The sequence below is a fragment of the Lineus longissimus genome, chromosome 14, assembly GCF_910592395.1.
Source record: "Lineus longissimus chromosome 14, tnLinLong1.2, whole genome shotgun sequence".
In the NCBI taxonomy this organism is placed as follows: Eukaryota; Metazoa; Nemertea; class Pilidiophora; order Heteronemertea; family Lineidae; genus Lineus; species Lineus longissimus.
Window position 1 is genome coordinate 13,309,212 of NC_088321.1, and position 16,132 is coordinate 13,325,343.

Below are 16,132 nucleotides of genomic sequence, written 5' to 3' on the forward strand. Positions count from 1 at the left end.
TGATGTCAGCATGCAAGAATCGGGAAATGATAGAATAAGCAGGGGGCGGGGATTTGATTATGAATGTTGTCAGCATTTGAGAATTAGATTATGAATGGTGTCAGGGAGTGGGAATCAGATCAACACCTGCAACGATTATTAAAGGCTTACACTAAATGCTAATAATTTGAAATATGATTTTGAAAATTACCCATTGCGTAAATACACACTAAATAAAAGTGTCAGTACTTGCTGTTGTCAAGACATCTATACAAATACTATAAATACCGGGGTAATAAATTCATATGCATAATTACTACCATATGGCCTTGTGTATAACTGCATTTTCATTTTCCTTGACCACCAGTTAAAGAATGCATCAGACCTTTAAAAACCAGTCTCAGCTGGTTGAGATTATCCTTTGCCTCGTTCTATGCCATTAAACTTTTAAAGGGATACACCATTCGTGTTCAATATATTTACTGGTGGTTCAGGAAAATAGAAATACAAAATCGATGCGGTAGTGCAGTTATAATGCAGGCCAATAGTCAGGTGTCTGACATTGTTTGAAATTTCACAAGCGTTTACTGTAGATATTGAAGATAACTGCGGCTTTTCCCGTGTTCAGATATAGTATTCTCATTCATGCCAAACAGTTCAGTTGAGTTGAAGCTTTATAGGCTTGTGACTCTAGGTTACACAAAGGTTGAAGTTTTGAGAAATCTTTCGAGATGACTCAGTATAATAGTAATCGTTGTTGCAAATGTGACAACCGATATTGCACAATGGAGGCCTACAGTACTGGAGTGCCTTCTATTCTTTTACGTATTTTATCAGTGGTGGGCGTTTGTCAGTCGATGGGGGGCGGGAGGGGGGCATGACCGTGGGAGGATGTCTTATTTCAACGTGGTAAAGCCTCAGTCTTAGTGATAGTGCAGCAGGTAAACATGCCATGCATATGTGCAAAAGCAATCTTCTGATCGTGAGATACGCCTCCCGTTCCTCTAGTCAAAGGCCAATCAAAAACCAGGAATATTGTAATTTTTCAGGGACACCCGGTAGCCAAGTTTAACGATGTGCACCACACTTGTCTCTAGTTATTACGGCTGATATAGCATATATATAGATAAACGATGGAATTACGAAGTTAGCAAAAGGATGAGTGATACACGGAGTAGCGTCTTTATTATCTCCTACGCTGATCTTTTAGTTTGATCGCTGCGAAATTGGCACATTTTATCAAAATTGGAAACAATAATAGGATTTCATGATATCGTAGTTGACTAATTGGTTCACAGATGGCACTTTGGGATTACCGTAAGGGTTTTGGAAAGTGATGAAGCGGTCGATCTGAGTTCATGACAGCCAAGACACTTTACTGTTTTTTCTTCGGGACACACTAGCTCACATTTCAAGCAATAATCGCGCATTAATATCAAGTGATATTTTGACTCAGAGAAGGGCCTTTGGAGGGGTCAGGAGCAAGCCATTACAGCCTACTGAAGTGAATTGCTGCCTCACAAGGTGTGCAAAGGAGCAAGCCACTGACTGCCTCACACTCACAGTGTGGTATTTGGAGGGGTCACTTTCAGGTGCAAGACATGCGGCCGCCATCTAGTGTGTCCTATGGGAAGGGTGGTTCCTTGTGGTCAGAAGAAAGCCACTGGCTGTCTTCTAGTGTGTCCTTTGGAGGTGGAAGGAGCAAACCGCTTGCTTAACGATTGTGGCTCATTGGGGGTCAAGAGAAAGTCACTCCTGGAGGAGTGGATCGACGGAGGAGCAAACCACTTGCTGGCTTCTGAAATGCCTTTCGAAGGGGTCAGGAGCTAGCCTCTTGTTGGGTGTCCTATATGAAGGAGCTAAGGAGCTAAACACCTGCTGTATTACAGAGTGTCCTTTGAGCGGGCAGGTTACAAATTGCCCTTCGGACGCGGTCAAGACAAGTGACTTGGTTGTCTTGTTAGTAGATATCAATACAAAATTCATTATATGGAAATCCTTCTCATTCCAGACTATTTACCGGTAAAAATTGTTTATGGAGAAGGCTGACAAGAAATGAATACAGCCATAGTTTAGTTCTTTTTATTTTATTGTATACACTCAAGCTTTTACACAATGTATTAATCTCACGGTCTGTTTCCATACATACACGAACATGCTAAAAACTCAATAAAAAAGAGGAAACCAAACTCTCCATACACATGAGACTAAGACTGGTCGCCTTCTTGAATCATCGATATTTAACAGGAGAATACAAAAGTTATATTCTCTTGACCTAATCTGTATTTTCACACAGCATTTCTGCCCAGCGATCAAACACTGCAATGTATTCATCAATCTTGGACATATCGACCTGTGCACCACTGGAGTTTTCCTGCTCTACCCTAACATGCTCTGCTTGAGACATGTCATCCCCCTGATCTATTGGAGATGTGGCACTTGTTCCACTTTTAATATTGGCGAACTCTACAGGAGAAATGTCACATGGTTCGCTTTTGATATCAACCTGCTCAATAGGAGACAAGTTATCTGGCTCACCTATCACCTTGGCCTGTTCGAAAGGACACATGTCACCTGGTTCACCTTTGACATTGGCCTGATCTGTAGGATATATGTCACATGGTCCAACTACCTGTATGATATATCCCTGCTCTTGAAGAGACAAGTCATATTGCTCACTTTTTACATTGACCTGGTCTGTAGGAGATGTGTCACATGGCTCACTTTTGACATTGGCCCCCTCTTTAGGAAATGCGTAAAACGGCTCACCTTTGACATCTGCCTGCTTAACAGGAGACATGTTACCTGACATTTCACACGGTCTCACTACCTCTATGATATAACCCTGCTCTTGAAGAGACGTGTCACACTGCTTACTTTTTACATTGACCTGATCTGTAGGAGATGTGTCACATGGCTCACTTTTGACATTGGCCCCCTCTTCAGGAAATGCGTCAAACGGCTCAACTTTGACACTCGCCTGCTTAGAAGGAGACATGTTCCATAACATATCACACGGTCTCACTACCTCTATGATATAACCCTGCTCTTGAAGAGACATGTCACACTGTTCAGTTTTAACATTGGTCTGTTCTATAGGAGTTGTGTTACATGGCTCACTTTTGACATTGGACTGTTCTATAGGAGATGTGTTACATGGCAGGTTGAAGGCCCCACTGTTGACATTTCTCTCCTCTGTAACATGAACAGAACGTATGTCTAGTTCAGCCCTGGACTGCCCTGTAGCAGATGTGAGGGCTGGTTCAACACTTTCATCAGACTGGTCGGCAGCAAACATGTCAATGAGTTCACTTTTAACATTTCCAAGCTGATTAGAATGATGATCAATCAAATCTCGTTTCACACCCAGCCGCAAAACTTGATAATCTTCACTTTTGGCTGTACCCAGACCAACAGTTTCATTCCCATTGATAACAGTCATTTTTGCAGCAGCATCCTTGATATCCATGTCTGAACACCCGACTGCAGCAGGCAACTTTGATACCTCACTCTCAGCCTCTCTGCTGATCAAACATTCATTCGTCGCAGAACATGCAGGGACTGGGTTTTGTCCATTTGGAGAATTATTGCTATTTGAAGGACCAGTCAATACTACTGCATCTTCTCCCACATCAGTTTCCTCACAACGAGACCTTGAACAAGAACTTTTCATAGCTTTGCCACTTTTTGACTTTAACCGTTTATCCTTGCCGGGACTTGCATCAGACACCTTGCGAGTATTACGAGAGGTATCATTGTGGCTGCGTCTATGTTTTTGTAAGCCAGACTCACTCTTAAAGGTTTTATGACAATATTTACAGTTGAAGCTGAGTTGGAATGGTTCGTCTCCTGCATGAATATGACTATGACCGACTAGAGCCTGCTTTGAGAAAAATGATTTCTCACATTGTACACATCTGAACGGTTTTTCTCCAGTGTGAATACGCTCATGAATCAATCGATGTCCAGTCTGTGAAAATGATTTCTCACAATACTTGCACTGGAATGGTTTTTCTCCAGTGTGAATCCGAATATGCATTTCAAGACTTTGCTTGGTTACAAATGATTTCTCACATTGCACACATCTGAATGGTTTTTTTCCAGTGTGAATATGCTCATGAATCAATCGATGTCCAGTCTGTGAAAATGATTTCTCACAATACTTGCACTGGAATGGTTTTTCTCCAGTGTGAATACGTTCATGATTCAAAATATTCCTCTTATCTGAAAATGATTTCTCACAATACTTGCACTGGAATGGTTTTTCTCCAGTGTGAATACGTTCATGAGACAACTGATTCTTCTTACTTGAAAATGATTTCTCACAATACTTGCACTGGAATGGTTTTTCTCCAGTGTGAATACGTTCATGAGTCAACTGATTCCTCTTATGTGAAAATGATTTCTCACAATATTGGCATTGGAATGGTTTTTCTCCTGTATGAATGCGAATATGTGTGACAAGACTTTGCTTCGTCGAAAATGATTTCTCACATTGTACACAAGTGATGGATGATTTTGGCGCCATCCTAGTGCTCAAAGGTGCACAATAATTAGGCCAATACAAAGTCCTCTTCCTTGAACCATAACATAGATCTCGCACTCCGTCAATCACCTTCTTTGCCCATTAAAAAAATATTGCGCTACTCGATCATCTGTCCAACCAACTGGGGTCGTCCATCAAGGTCACAGAGATTGTACAGTATATCTGCTAATTTCATGAGTTTCGCACGATTCGTTTTTATTGTGCTTTCAACAAATCGATTTTCCGCTCCTGTTTTGGTAGTAATTTATCATCAGTGACCTCTGCCACGAAACCTGCAAATAAAAAGGATGAGAGAAAGGTACAAAATTTGTTGAATTGTTTAATGAAAGCCAAAATACTTCCAACAGATTGCGTTTACATCTTTTTACAAGATAACCACGAACCAGGTTTCAAACCCTAATCATATGAATTTTGGATGAACGATACAATGGCAATCGGCAGCCATTTTGGATTTTGGATCGGGCACGAAATCCACCATTTGGATTAATTTGATAAAATGATATTAGAATTAATGATATACACATATAAAGTAGAACCTCTCTATGAAGGACACCCTCGGGATTGATAAGTCCTGTACTTAATCATGTGACTAGTGAGGTGCCTGATTAGACACAGGTCTAGTTGAATGGTAACAACCAATTTGGGACCAAACCTAGTGTCCTTCATACAGTGGTTGTCTCGAATAGAGAGGTATTTGATATTAAGGGAGGATCCACTGCATATGCTTTCCTTAGTTACCGCTCCAGATAAACGAATCTACGCAGATGGAGGACTTCACCAGATTCTTAAGAAGGTGGGAATCAGATTATGAGCAGTTTCACCACGTGGGAATAAGCCTATGCAAGATCAATATCAGTGTCAGGGGGTAGGGATCAGATTATAAATGATGTCAGCATGCAAGAATCGGGAAATGATAGAATAAGCAGGGGCGGGGACTTGATTATGAATGTTGTCAGCATTTGAGAATTAGATTATGAATGGTGTCAGGGAGTGGGAATCAGATCAACACCTGCAACGATTATTAAAGGCTTACACTAAATGCTAATAATTTGAAATATGATTTTGAAAATTACCCATTGCGTAAATACACACTAAATAAAAGTGTCAGTACTTGCTGTTGTCAAGACATCTATACAAATACTATAAATACCGGGGTAGTAAATTCGTATGCATAATTACTACCATATGGCCTTGTGTATAACTGCATTTTCATTTTCCTTGACCACCAGTTAAAGAATGCATCAGACCTTTAAAAACCAGTCTCAGCTGGTTGAGATTATCCTTTGCCTCGTTCTATGCCATTAAACTTTTAAAGGGATACACCATTCGTGTTCAATATATTTACTGGTGGTACAGGAAAATAGAAATACAAAATCGATGCGGTAGTGCAGTTATAATGCAGGCCAATGGTCAGGTGTCAGACATTGTTTGAAATTTCACAAGCGTTTACTGTAGATATTGAAGATAACTGCAGCTTTTCCCGTGTTCAGATATAGTATTCTCATTCATGCCAAACAGTTCAGTTGAGTTGAAGCTTTATAGGCTTGTGACTCTAGGTTACACAAAGGTTGAAGTTTTGAGAAATCTTTCGAGATGACTCAGTATAATAGTAATCGTTGTTGCAAATGTGACAACCGATATTGCACAATGGAGGCCTACAGTACTGGAGTGCCTTCAATTCTTTTACGTATTTTATCAGTGGTGGGTGTTTGTCAGTCGATGGGGGACGGGGGGGGGGGCATGGCCGTGGGAGGATGTCTTATTTCAACGTGGTAAAGCCTCAGTCTTAGTGATAGTGCAGCAGGTAAACATGCCATGCATATGTGCAAAAGCAATCTTCTGATCGTGAGATACGCCTCCCGTTCCTCTCGTCAAAGGCCAATCAAAAACCAGGAATATTGTAATTTTTCAGGGACACCTGGTAGCCAAGTTTAACGATGTGCACCACACTTGTCTCTAGTTATTACGGCTGATATAGCATATATATAGATAAACGATGGAATTACGAAGTTACCAAAAGGATGAGTGATACACGGAGTAGCGTCTTTATTATCTCCTACGCTGATCTTTTAGTTTGATCGCTGCGAAATTGGCACATTTTATCAAAATTGGAAACAATAATAGGATTTTATCATATCGTAGTTGAGTAATTGGTTCACAGATGGCACTTTGGGATTACCGTAAGGGTTTTGGAAAGTGATGAAGCGGTCGATCTGAGTCTTGCCAGCCAAGACACTTTACTGTTTTTTCTTCGGGACACACTAGCTCACATTTCAAGCAATAATCGCGCATTAATATCAAGTGATATTTTGACTCAGAGAGGGGCCTTTGGAGAGGTCAGGAGCAAGCCATTACATCCTACTGAAGTGAATTGCTGCCTCACAAGGTGTGCAAAGGAGCAAGCCACTGACTGCCTCACACTCACAGTGTGGTATTGGAGGGGTCACTTTCAGGTGCAAGACACTGCGGCCGCCATCTAGTGTGTCCTATGGGAAGGGTGGTTCCTTGTGGTCAAGAGAAAGCCACTGGCTGTTTTCTAGAGTGTTCTTTGGAGGTGGAAGGAGCAAACCGCTTGCTTAACGATTGTGGCTCATTGGGGGTCAAGAGAAAGTCACTCCTGGAGGAGTGGATCGACGGAGGAGCAAACCATTTGCTGCCGTCTGAAATGCCTTTCGAAGGGGTCAGGAGCTAGCCTCTTGTTGGGTGTCCTATATGAAGGAGCTAAGGAGCTAAACACTTGCTGTATTACAGAGTGTCCTTTGAGCGGGCAGGTTACAAATTGCCCTTCGGACACGGTCAAGACAAGTGACTTTGTCGTCTTGTTTGTAGATATCAATACAAAATTCCTTGTATGGAAATCCATCTCATTCCAGACAATTTACCGGTACAAATTGTTTATGGAGAAGGCTGACAAGAAATAAAAATACAGCCATAGTTTAGATATGTTTATTTCGTTGTATTCACTCAAGCTTTTACACAATGTATTAATCTCATGGTCTGTTTCCATACATACACGAACATGCTAAAAACCCAATAAAAAAGAGGAAACGAAACTCTCCATACACATGAGTCTAAGACTGCTCGCCTTTTTGAATCATCGATATTTAACAGGAGAATACAACAGTTATATTCTCTTGACCTAATCTGTATTTTCACACAACATTTCTGCCCAGCGATCAAACACTGCAATGTATTCATCAATCTTGGACATATCAATATCATGTGCACAACTGGAGTTTTCCTGCTCTACCCTAACATGCAATGCTTGAGACATGTCATCCCCCAGATCTATAGGAGATGTGGCAATTGGCTCACTTTTGACATTTGCCCCCTCTTTAGGAAATGCGTCAAATGGCTCACCATTAACATTTGACTGCTTAGAAGCAGACATGTTACCTAACATATCACACGGTCTCACCTCCTCTATGATATAACCCTGCTCTTGTAAAGACATGTCACACTGCTCACTTTTGACATTGGTCTGTTCTATAGGAGATGTGTCACCTGGCTCACTTTTGACATTGGACTGTTCTATAGAAGTTGTGTTACATGGCTCACTTTTGACATTGGTCTGTTCTATAGGAGATGTGTTACATGGCTTACTTTTGACATTGGTCTGTTCTATAGGAGATGTGTTACATGGCGCACTTTTGACATTAGACTGTTCTTTAGGAGATGTGTTACATGGCAGGTTGAAGGCCCCACTGTTGACATTTCTCTCCTCTATAACATGAACAGCACATATGTCTAGTTCAGCCCTGGACTGCCCTGTAGCAGACGTGTGAGCTGGTTCATCACTTCCATCAGACTGGTCCGCAGCAAACATGTCAATGAGTTCACTTTTAACGTTTCCAAGCTGATTAGAATGATGATCAATCAAATCTCGTTTCACACCCAGCCGCAAAACTTGATAATCTTCACTTTTGGCAGTACCCAGACCAACAGTTTCATTCCCAACGATAACAGTCATTTTTGCAGCAGCATCCTTGATATCCATGTCCAAACACCCGACTGCAGCAGGCAACTTTGATACTTCACTCTCAGGCTCTCTGCTGATCAAACATTCATTCGTCGCAGAACATGCAGGGACTTGGTTTTGTCCATTTGGAGAATTATTGCTATTTGAAGGACCAGTTAATACTACTGCATCTTCTCCCACATCAGTTTGCTCACAACGAGACCTTGAACGAGAACTTTTCATAGCTTTGCCACTTTTTGACTTTAACCGTTTATCCTTGCCGGGACTTGCATCAGACACCTTGCGAGTATTACGAGAAGTATCATTGTGGCTGCGCTTATGTTTTTGTAAGCCAGACTCACTCTTTAAGGGTTTATGACAATATTTACAGTTGAAGCTGAGTTGTAATGGTTTGTCTCCTGCATGAATATGACTATGACTGACAAGAGCCCGCTTTGAGAAAAATGATTTCTCACATTGTTTACATCTGAACGGTTTTTCTCCAGTGTGAATATGCTCATGAATGAATGGATGTATCTTCTGTAGAAATGATTTATAACAATATTTGCATTGGAATGGTTTTTCTCCTGTGTGGATACGCTCATGAGTCAATCGATGTCCCTTCTGTGAAAATGATTTCTCACAATATTTACATTGGAATGGTTTTTCTCCAGTGTGAATACGCTCATGAGTCACTAGATATCCTTTATGTGAAAACGATTTCTCACAATACTTGCACTGGAATGGTTTTTCTCCAGTGTGAATACGCTCATGAATGAATAGATATCCCTTCCGTGGAAATGATTTATAACAATATTTGCATTGGAATGGTTTTTCTCCTGTGTGGATACGCTCATGAGTCAATCGATGTCCCTTCTGTGAAAATGATTTCTCACAATATTTGCACTGGAATGGTTTTTCTCCAGTGTGAATACGTCCATGAGCCAATAGATTTCCCTTCTGTGGAAATGATTTATCACAAAATTTGCACTGGAATGGTTTTTCTCCTGTGTGGATACGCTCATGAGTCAATCGATGTCCCTTCTGTGAAAATGATTTCTCACAATACTTGCACTGGAATGGTTTTTCTCCAGTGTGAATACGTTCATGAGTCAACTGATTCTTCTTACATGAAAATGATTTCTCACAATATTGGCATTGGAATGGTTTTTCTCCAGTGTGAATACGTTCATGAGTCAACTGATTCTTCTTACGTGAAAATGATTTCTCACAATATTGGCATTGGAATGGTTTTTCTCCTGTATGAATGCGAATATGTCTGACAAGACCTTGCTTCGTCGAAAATGATTTCTCACATTGCACACAAGTGATGGATGATTTTGGCGCCATCCTAGTGCTCAAAGGTGCACAATAATTAGGCCAATACAAAGTCCTCTTCTTTGAACCATAACATAGATCTCGCACTCCGTCAATCACCTTCTTTGCCCAATAAAAAAATATTGCGCTACTCGACCATCTGTCCAACCAACTGGGGTCGTCCATCAAGGTCACAGAGATTGTACAGTATATCTGCTAATTTCATGTGTTTCGCACGATTCGTTTTTTTTGTGCTTTCAACAAATCGATTTTCCACTCCTGTTTTGGTAGTAATTTATCATCAGTGATCTCTGCCACGAAACCTGCAAATAAAAAGGATGAGAGAAAGGTACAAAATTTGTTGAATTGTTTAATGAAAGCCAAAATACTTCTAACAGATTGCGTTTACCTCTTTTTACAAGATAACCACGAACCAGGTTTCAAACCCTAATCATATGAATTTTGGATGAATGCTACAATAGCAACCGGCATCATTTTGGGTTTTTGATCGGGCACGAAATCCACCATTTGGATTAATTTGATAAAATGATATTAGAATTAATGATATACATGTATAAAGTAGAACCTCTCTATTAAGGACACCCTCGGGATCGATAAGTGCTGTACCTAATCATGTGACTAGAGAGGTGCCTGATTAGACACAGGTCTAATTGAATTTGGGACCAAACCTAGTGTCCTTCATACAGTGGTTGTCCCGAATAGAGAGGTATTCGATATCAAGGGAGGATCCACTACATATGATTTCCTTCCGCCCGAGATAAACGAATCTACGCAGATGGAGGACTTCACCAGATTCTTAAAAAGGTGGGAATCAGATTATGAGCAGTTTCACCACGTGGGAATTAGACTATGAAAGATCAATATCAGTGTCAGGGGGTAGGGATCAGATTATAAATGATGTCAGCATGCAAGAATCGGGAAATGATAGAATAAGCAGGGGGCGGGGATTAGATTATGAATAGTGTCAGCATTTGAGAATTAGATTATGAATGGTGTTATGGTGCAGGAATCAGATTATGAATGGTGTCAGGGAGTGGGAATCAGATCAACACCTGCAACGATTATGAAAGGGTTACACTAAATGCTAATAATTTGAAATATGTAATTGGATTTGAAATTTCCCATTGCGTAAATACACACTGAATAAAAGTGCCTGTAACTACCGTTGTCAAGACAGCTATCCAAAAACTTAATTCGTATGCATAAATACTACCATACGGCCTTAACTGCATTTTCATTTTCCTTGACCACCAGTTAAAGAATGCATTATACCTTTAAAAAACAGTCTCAGCTGGTTGAGATTATCCGTTGCCTCGTTCTATGCCATTAAACTTTTAAAGGGATACACCATTCGTGTTCAATATATTTACTGGTGATACAGGAAAATAGAAATAGAAAATGGATATAGTAATGCAATTATAATGCAGGCCAATGGTCAGATGTCTGACATTGTTTGAAATTTCACAAGCGTTTACTGTAGATATTGAAGATAACTGCGGCTTTTCCCGTGTTCAGATATAGTATTCTCATTCATGCCAAACAGTTCAGTTGAGTTGAAGCTTTATAGGCTTGTGACTCTAGGTTACACAAAGGTTGAAGTTTTGAGAAATCTTTCGAGATGACTCAGTATAATAGTAATCGTTGTTGCAAATGTGACAACCGATATTGCACAATGGAGGCCTACAGTACTGGAGTGCCTTCTATTCTTTTACGTATTTTATCAGTGGTGGGCGTTTGTCAGTCGATGGGGGGCGGGGGGGGGGGCATGACCGTGGGAGGATGTCTTATTTCAACGTGGTAAAGCCTCAGTCTTAGTGATAGTGCAGCAGGTAAACATGCCATGCATATGTGCAAAAGCAATCTTCTGATCGTGAGATACGCCTCCCGTTCCTCTAGTCAAAGGCCAATCAAAAACCAGGAATATTGTAATTTTTCAGGGACACCCGGTAGCCAAGTTTAACGATGTGCACCACACTTGTCTCTAGTTATTACGGCTGATATAGCATATATATGATAAACGATGGAATTACGAAGTTACCAAAAGGATGAGTGATACACGGAGTAGCGTCTTTATTATCTCCTACGCTGATCTTTTAGTTTGATCGCTGCGAAATTGGCACATTTTATCAAAATTGGAAACAATAATAGGATTTCATGATATCGTAGTTGACTAATTGGTTCACAGATGGCACTTTTGGATAACCGTAAGGGTTTTGGAAAGTGAAGAAGCGGTCTATCTGAGTTCATGACAGCCAAGACACTTTACTGTTTTTTCTTCGGGACATACCAGCTGACATTTTAAGCAATAATCGCGCATTAATATGAAGTGATATTTTGACTCATAGAGTGGCCTTTGGAGGGGTCAGGAGCAAGCCATTACAGCCTACTGAAGTGAATTGCTGCCTTACAAGGTATGCAAAGGAGCATGCCACTGGCTTTGGAGGGATCCTTTTCAGATTCAAGACACCGCGGCCGCTATCTGGAGTGTACTATGGAAGGGTGGTTCCCCTCGGACGGGGTCAAGACAGGTGACTTGGTTGTCTTGTTTGTAGATCAATACGAAATTCCTTGTATGGAAATCCTTCTCATTCCAGACTATTTACCGGTACAAATTGTTTATGGAGAAGGCTGACAAGAAATGAATACAGCCATAGTTTAGTTATTTTAATTTTATTGTATTCACTCAAGCTTTTACACAATGTATTAATCACGTGGTCTATTTCCATGGATACTCGAACTTGCTAAAAACTCAAAAAAAAAGAGGAAACCGAGCCCTCCATACACATGAGACTAAGACTGGTCGCCTTTTTGAATCATCGATCACTGATTTAACAGGAGAATACAACAGTTATATTCTATTGACCTAATCTGTATTTTCACACAACATTTCTGCCCAGCGATCAAACACTGCAATGTATTCATCAATCTTGGACATAGCGACATGTGCACCACTGGAGTTTTCCTGCTCTACCCTAACATGCCCTGCTTGAGACATGTCATCCCCCAGACCTACAGGAGATGTTGCACTTGTTCCACTTTTAATATTGGCCATCTCTACAGGAGAAATGTCACATGGTTCGCTGTTAATACCTGGTTCACCTTTGACATTGGCCTGATCTGTAGGATATATGTCACATGGTCCAACTACCTGTATGATATATCCCTGCTCTTGAAGAGACAAGTCACATTGCTCACTTTTGACATTGGCCCCCTCTTTAGGAAATGCGTCAAACGGCTCACCTTTGACATCTGCCTGCTTAACAGGGGACATGTTACCTGATATATCACACGGTCTCACTACCTCTATGATATAACCCTGCTCTTGAAGAGACATGTCACACTGCTTACTTTTTACATTGACCTGATCTGTAGGATATATGTCACATGGTCCAACTACCTGTATGATATATCCCTGCTCTTGAAGAGACAAGTCACCTGGCTCACTTTTGACATTAGCCCCCTCTTTAGGAAATGCGTCAAACGGCCCACCTTTGACACTCGCCTGCTTAGAAGGAGACATGTTACCTAACATATCACACGGTCTCACTACCTCTATGATATAACCCTGCTCTTGAAGAGACATGTCACACTGTTCACTTTTGACATTGGTCTGTTCTATAGGAGATGTGTTACATGGCTCACTTTTGACATTGGACTGTTCTATAGGAGATGTGTTACATGGCTCACTTTTGACATTGGACTGTTCTATAGGAGATGTGTTACATGGCAGGTTGAAGGCCCCACTGTTGACATTTCTCTCCTCTGTAACATGAACAGAACGTATGTCTAGTTCAGCCCTGGACTGCCCTGTAGCAGATGTGAGGGCTGGTTCAACACTTCCATCAGACTGGTCGGCAGCAAACATGTCAATGAGTTGACTTTTAACATTTCCAAGCTGATTAGAATGATGATCAATCAAATCTCGTTTCACACCCAGCCGCAAAACATGATAATCTTCACTTTTGGCTGTACCCAGACCAACAGTTTCATTCCCATTGATAACAGTCATTTTTGCAGCAGCATCCTTGATATCCATGTCTGAACACCCGACTGCAGCAGGCAACTTTGATACCTCACTCTCAGCCTCTCTGCTGATCAAACATTCATTCGTCGCAGAACATGCAGGGACTGGGTTTTGTCCATTTGGAGAATTATTGCTATTTGAAGGACCAGTCAATACTACTGCATCTTCTCCCACATCAGTTTCCTCACAACGAGACCTTGAACAAGAACTTTTCATAGCTTTGCCACTTTTTGACTTTAACCGTTTATCCTTGCCGGGACTTGCATCAGACACCTTGCGAGTATTACGAGAGGTATCATTGTGGCTGCGTCTATGTTTTTGTAAGCCAGACTCACTCTTAAAGGTTTTATGACAATATTTACAGTTGAAGCTGAGTTGGAATGGTTCGTCTCCTGCATGAATATGACTATGACCGACTAGAGCCTGCTTTGAGAAAAATGATTTCTCACATTGTACACATCTGAACGGTTTTTCTCCAGTGTGAATACGCTCATGAATCAATCGATGTCCAGTCTGTGAAAATGATTTCTCACAATACTTGCACTGGAATGGTTTTTCTCCAGTGTGAATCCGAATATGCATTTCAAGACTTTGCTTGGTTACAAATGATTTCTCACATTGCACACATCTGAATGGTTTTTTTCCAGTGTGAATATGCTCATGAATCAATCGATGTCCAGTCTGTGAAAATGATTTCTCACAATACTTGCACTGGAATGGTTTTTCTCCAGTGTGAATACGTTCATGATTCAAAATATTCCTCTTATCTGAAAATGATTTCTCACAATACTTGCACTGGAATGGTTTTTCTCCAGTGTGAATACGTTCATGAGACAACTGATTCTTTTTACTTGAAAATGATTTCTCACAATACTTGCACTGGAATGGTTTTTCTCCAGTGTGAATACGTTCATGAGTCAACTGATTCCTCTTATGTGAAAATGATTTCTCACAATATTGGCATTGGAATGGTTTTTCTCCTGTATGAATGCGAATATGTGTGACAAGACTTTGCTTCGTCGAAAATGATTTCTCACATTGTACACAAGTGATGGCTGATTTTGGCGCCATCCTAGTGCTCAAAGGTGCACAATAATTAGGCCAATACAAAGTCCTCTTCTTTGAACCATAACATAGATCTCGCACTGCGTCAATCACCTTCTTTGCCCATTCAAAATATTCCGCTACTCGATCATCCGTCCGACCAACTGGGGTCGTCAATCAAGGTCACAGAGATTGTACAGTATATCTGCTAATTTTAAGAGTTTCACACGATTCAACAAATCGAAGACGTTTCCGCTCCTGTTTTGGTAGTAATTTATCATCAGTGACCTCTGCCACGACACCTGCAAATAAAAAGGATTATAGACAGGTACAAATTGTTTTGTTTGAATTGTTTAATGAAAGCCAAAATACTTCTAACAGATTGCGTTTACATCTTTTTACAAGATAACCACGAACCAGGTTTCAAACCCTAATCATATGAATTTTGGATGAACGCTACAATAGCAACCAGCATCATTTTGGGTTTTTGATCGGGCACGAAATCCACCATTTGGATTAATTTGATAACATGATATTAGAATTAATGATATACATGTATAAAGTAGAACCTCTCTATTAAGGACACCCTCGGGACTGATAAGTCCTGTACTTAATCATGTGACTAGAGTAGAGAGGTGCCTGATTAGACACAGGTCTAGTTGAATTTGGGACCAAAACTAGTGTCCTTCATACAGTGGTTGTCCCCAAGAGAGGTATTCGATATCAAGGGAGGATCCACTACATATGATTTCCTTCCGCCCGAGATAAACGAATCTACGCAGATGGAGGACCTCACCAGATTCTTAAAAAGGTGGGAATCAGATTATGAGCAGTTTCACCACGTGGGAATTAGACTATGAAAGATCAATATCAGTGTCAGGGGGTAGGGATCAGATTATAAATGATGTCAGCATGCAAGAATCGGGAAATGATAGAATAAGCAGGGGGCGGGGATTAGATTATGAATAGTGTCAGCATTTGAGAATTAGATTATGAATGGTGTTATGGTGCAGGAATCAGATTATGAATGGTGTCAGGGAGTGGGAATCAGATCAACACCTGCAACGATTATGAAAGGGTTACACTAAATGCTAATAATTTGAAATATGTAATTGGATTTGAAAATTTCCCATTGCGTAAATACACACTGAATAAAAGTGCCTGTAACTACCGTTGTCAAGACAGCTATCCAAAAACTTAATTCGTATGCATAAATACTACCATATGGCCTTGTGTATAACTG

At 40.6% G+C, this 16,132-nt stretch overlaps 2 protein-coding genes across 2 annotated transcripts; both read right to left on the bottom strand.

The window, feature by feature from the left end:
- Positions 1-2,114: 2,114 nt before the first annotated feature.
- Positions 2,115-12,032, bottom strand: LOC135498705 (uncharacterized). The gene is made up of 3 exons (XM_064789087.1): positions 11,860-12,032; positions 7,668-10,123; positions 2,115-4,597 (listed from the first exon to the last, which is right to left on the bottom strand). Exons 2-3 carry the CDS (start codon positions 9,984-9,986, stop codon positions 2,255-2,257), a joined length of 4,662 nt encoding a protein of 1,553 aa, XP_064645157.1. The 5' UTR covers positions 9,987-10,123; positions 11,860-12,032; the 3' UTR covers positions 2,115-2,254.
- A 267-nt stretch (positions 12,033-12,299) lies between these two features.
- On the bottom strand, positions 12,300-14,916 carry LOC135498706 (uncharacterized). Its single transcript, XM_064789088.1, has one exon. It carries the CDS (start codon positions 14,914-14,916, stop codon positions 12,685-12,687), a length of 2,232 nt encoding a protein of 743 aa, XP_064645158.1. The 3' UTR covers positions 12,300-12,684.
- Positions 14,917-16,132: the final 1,216 nt, after the last annotated feature.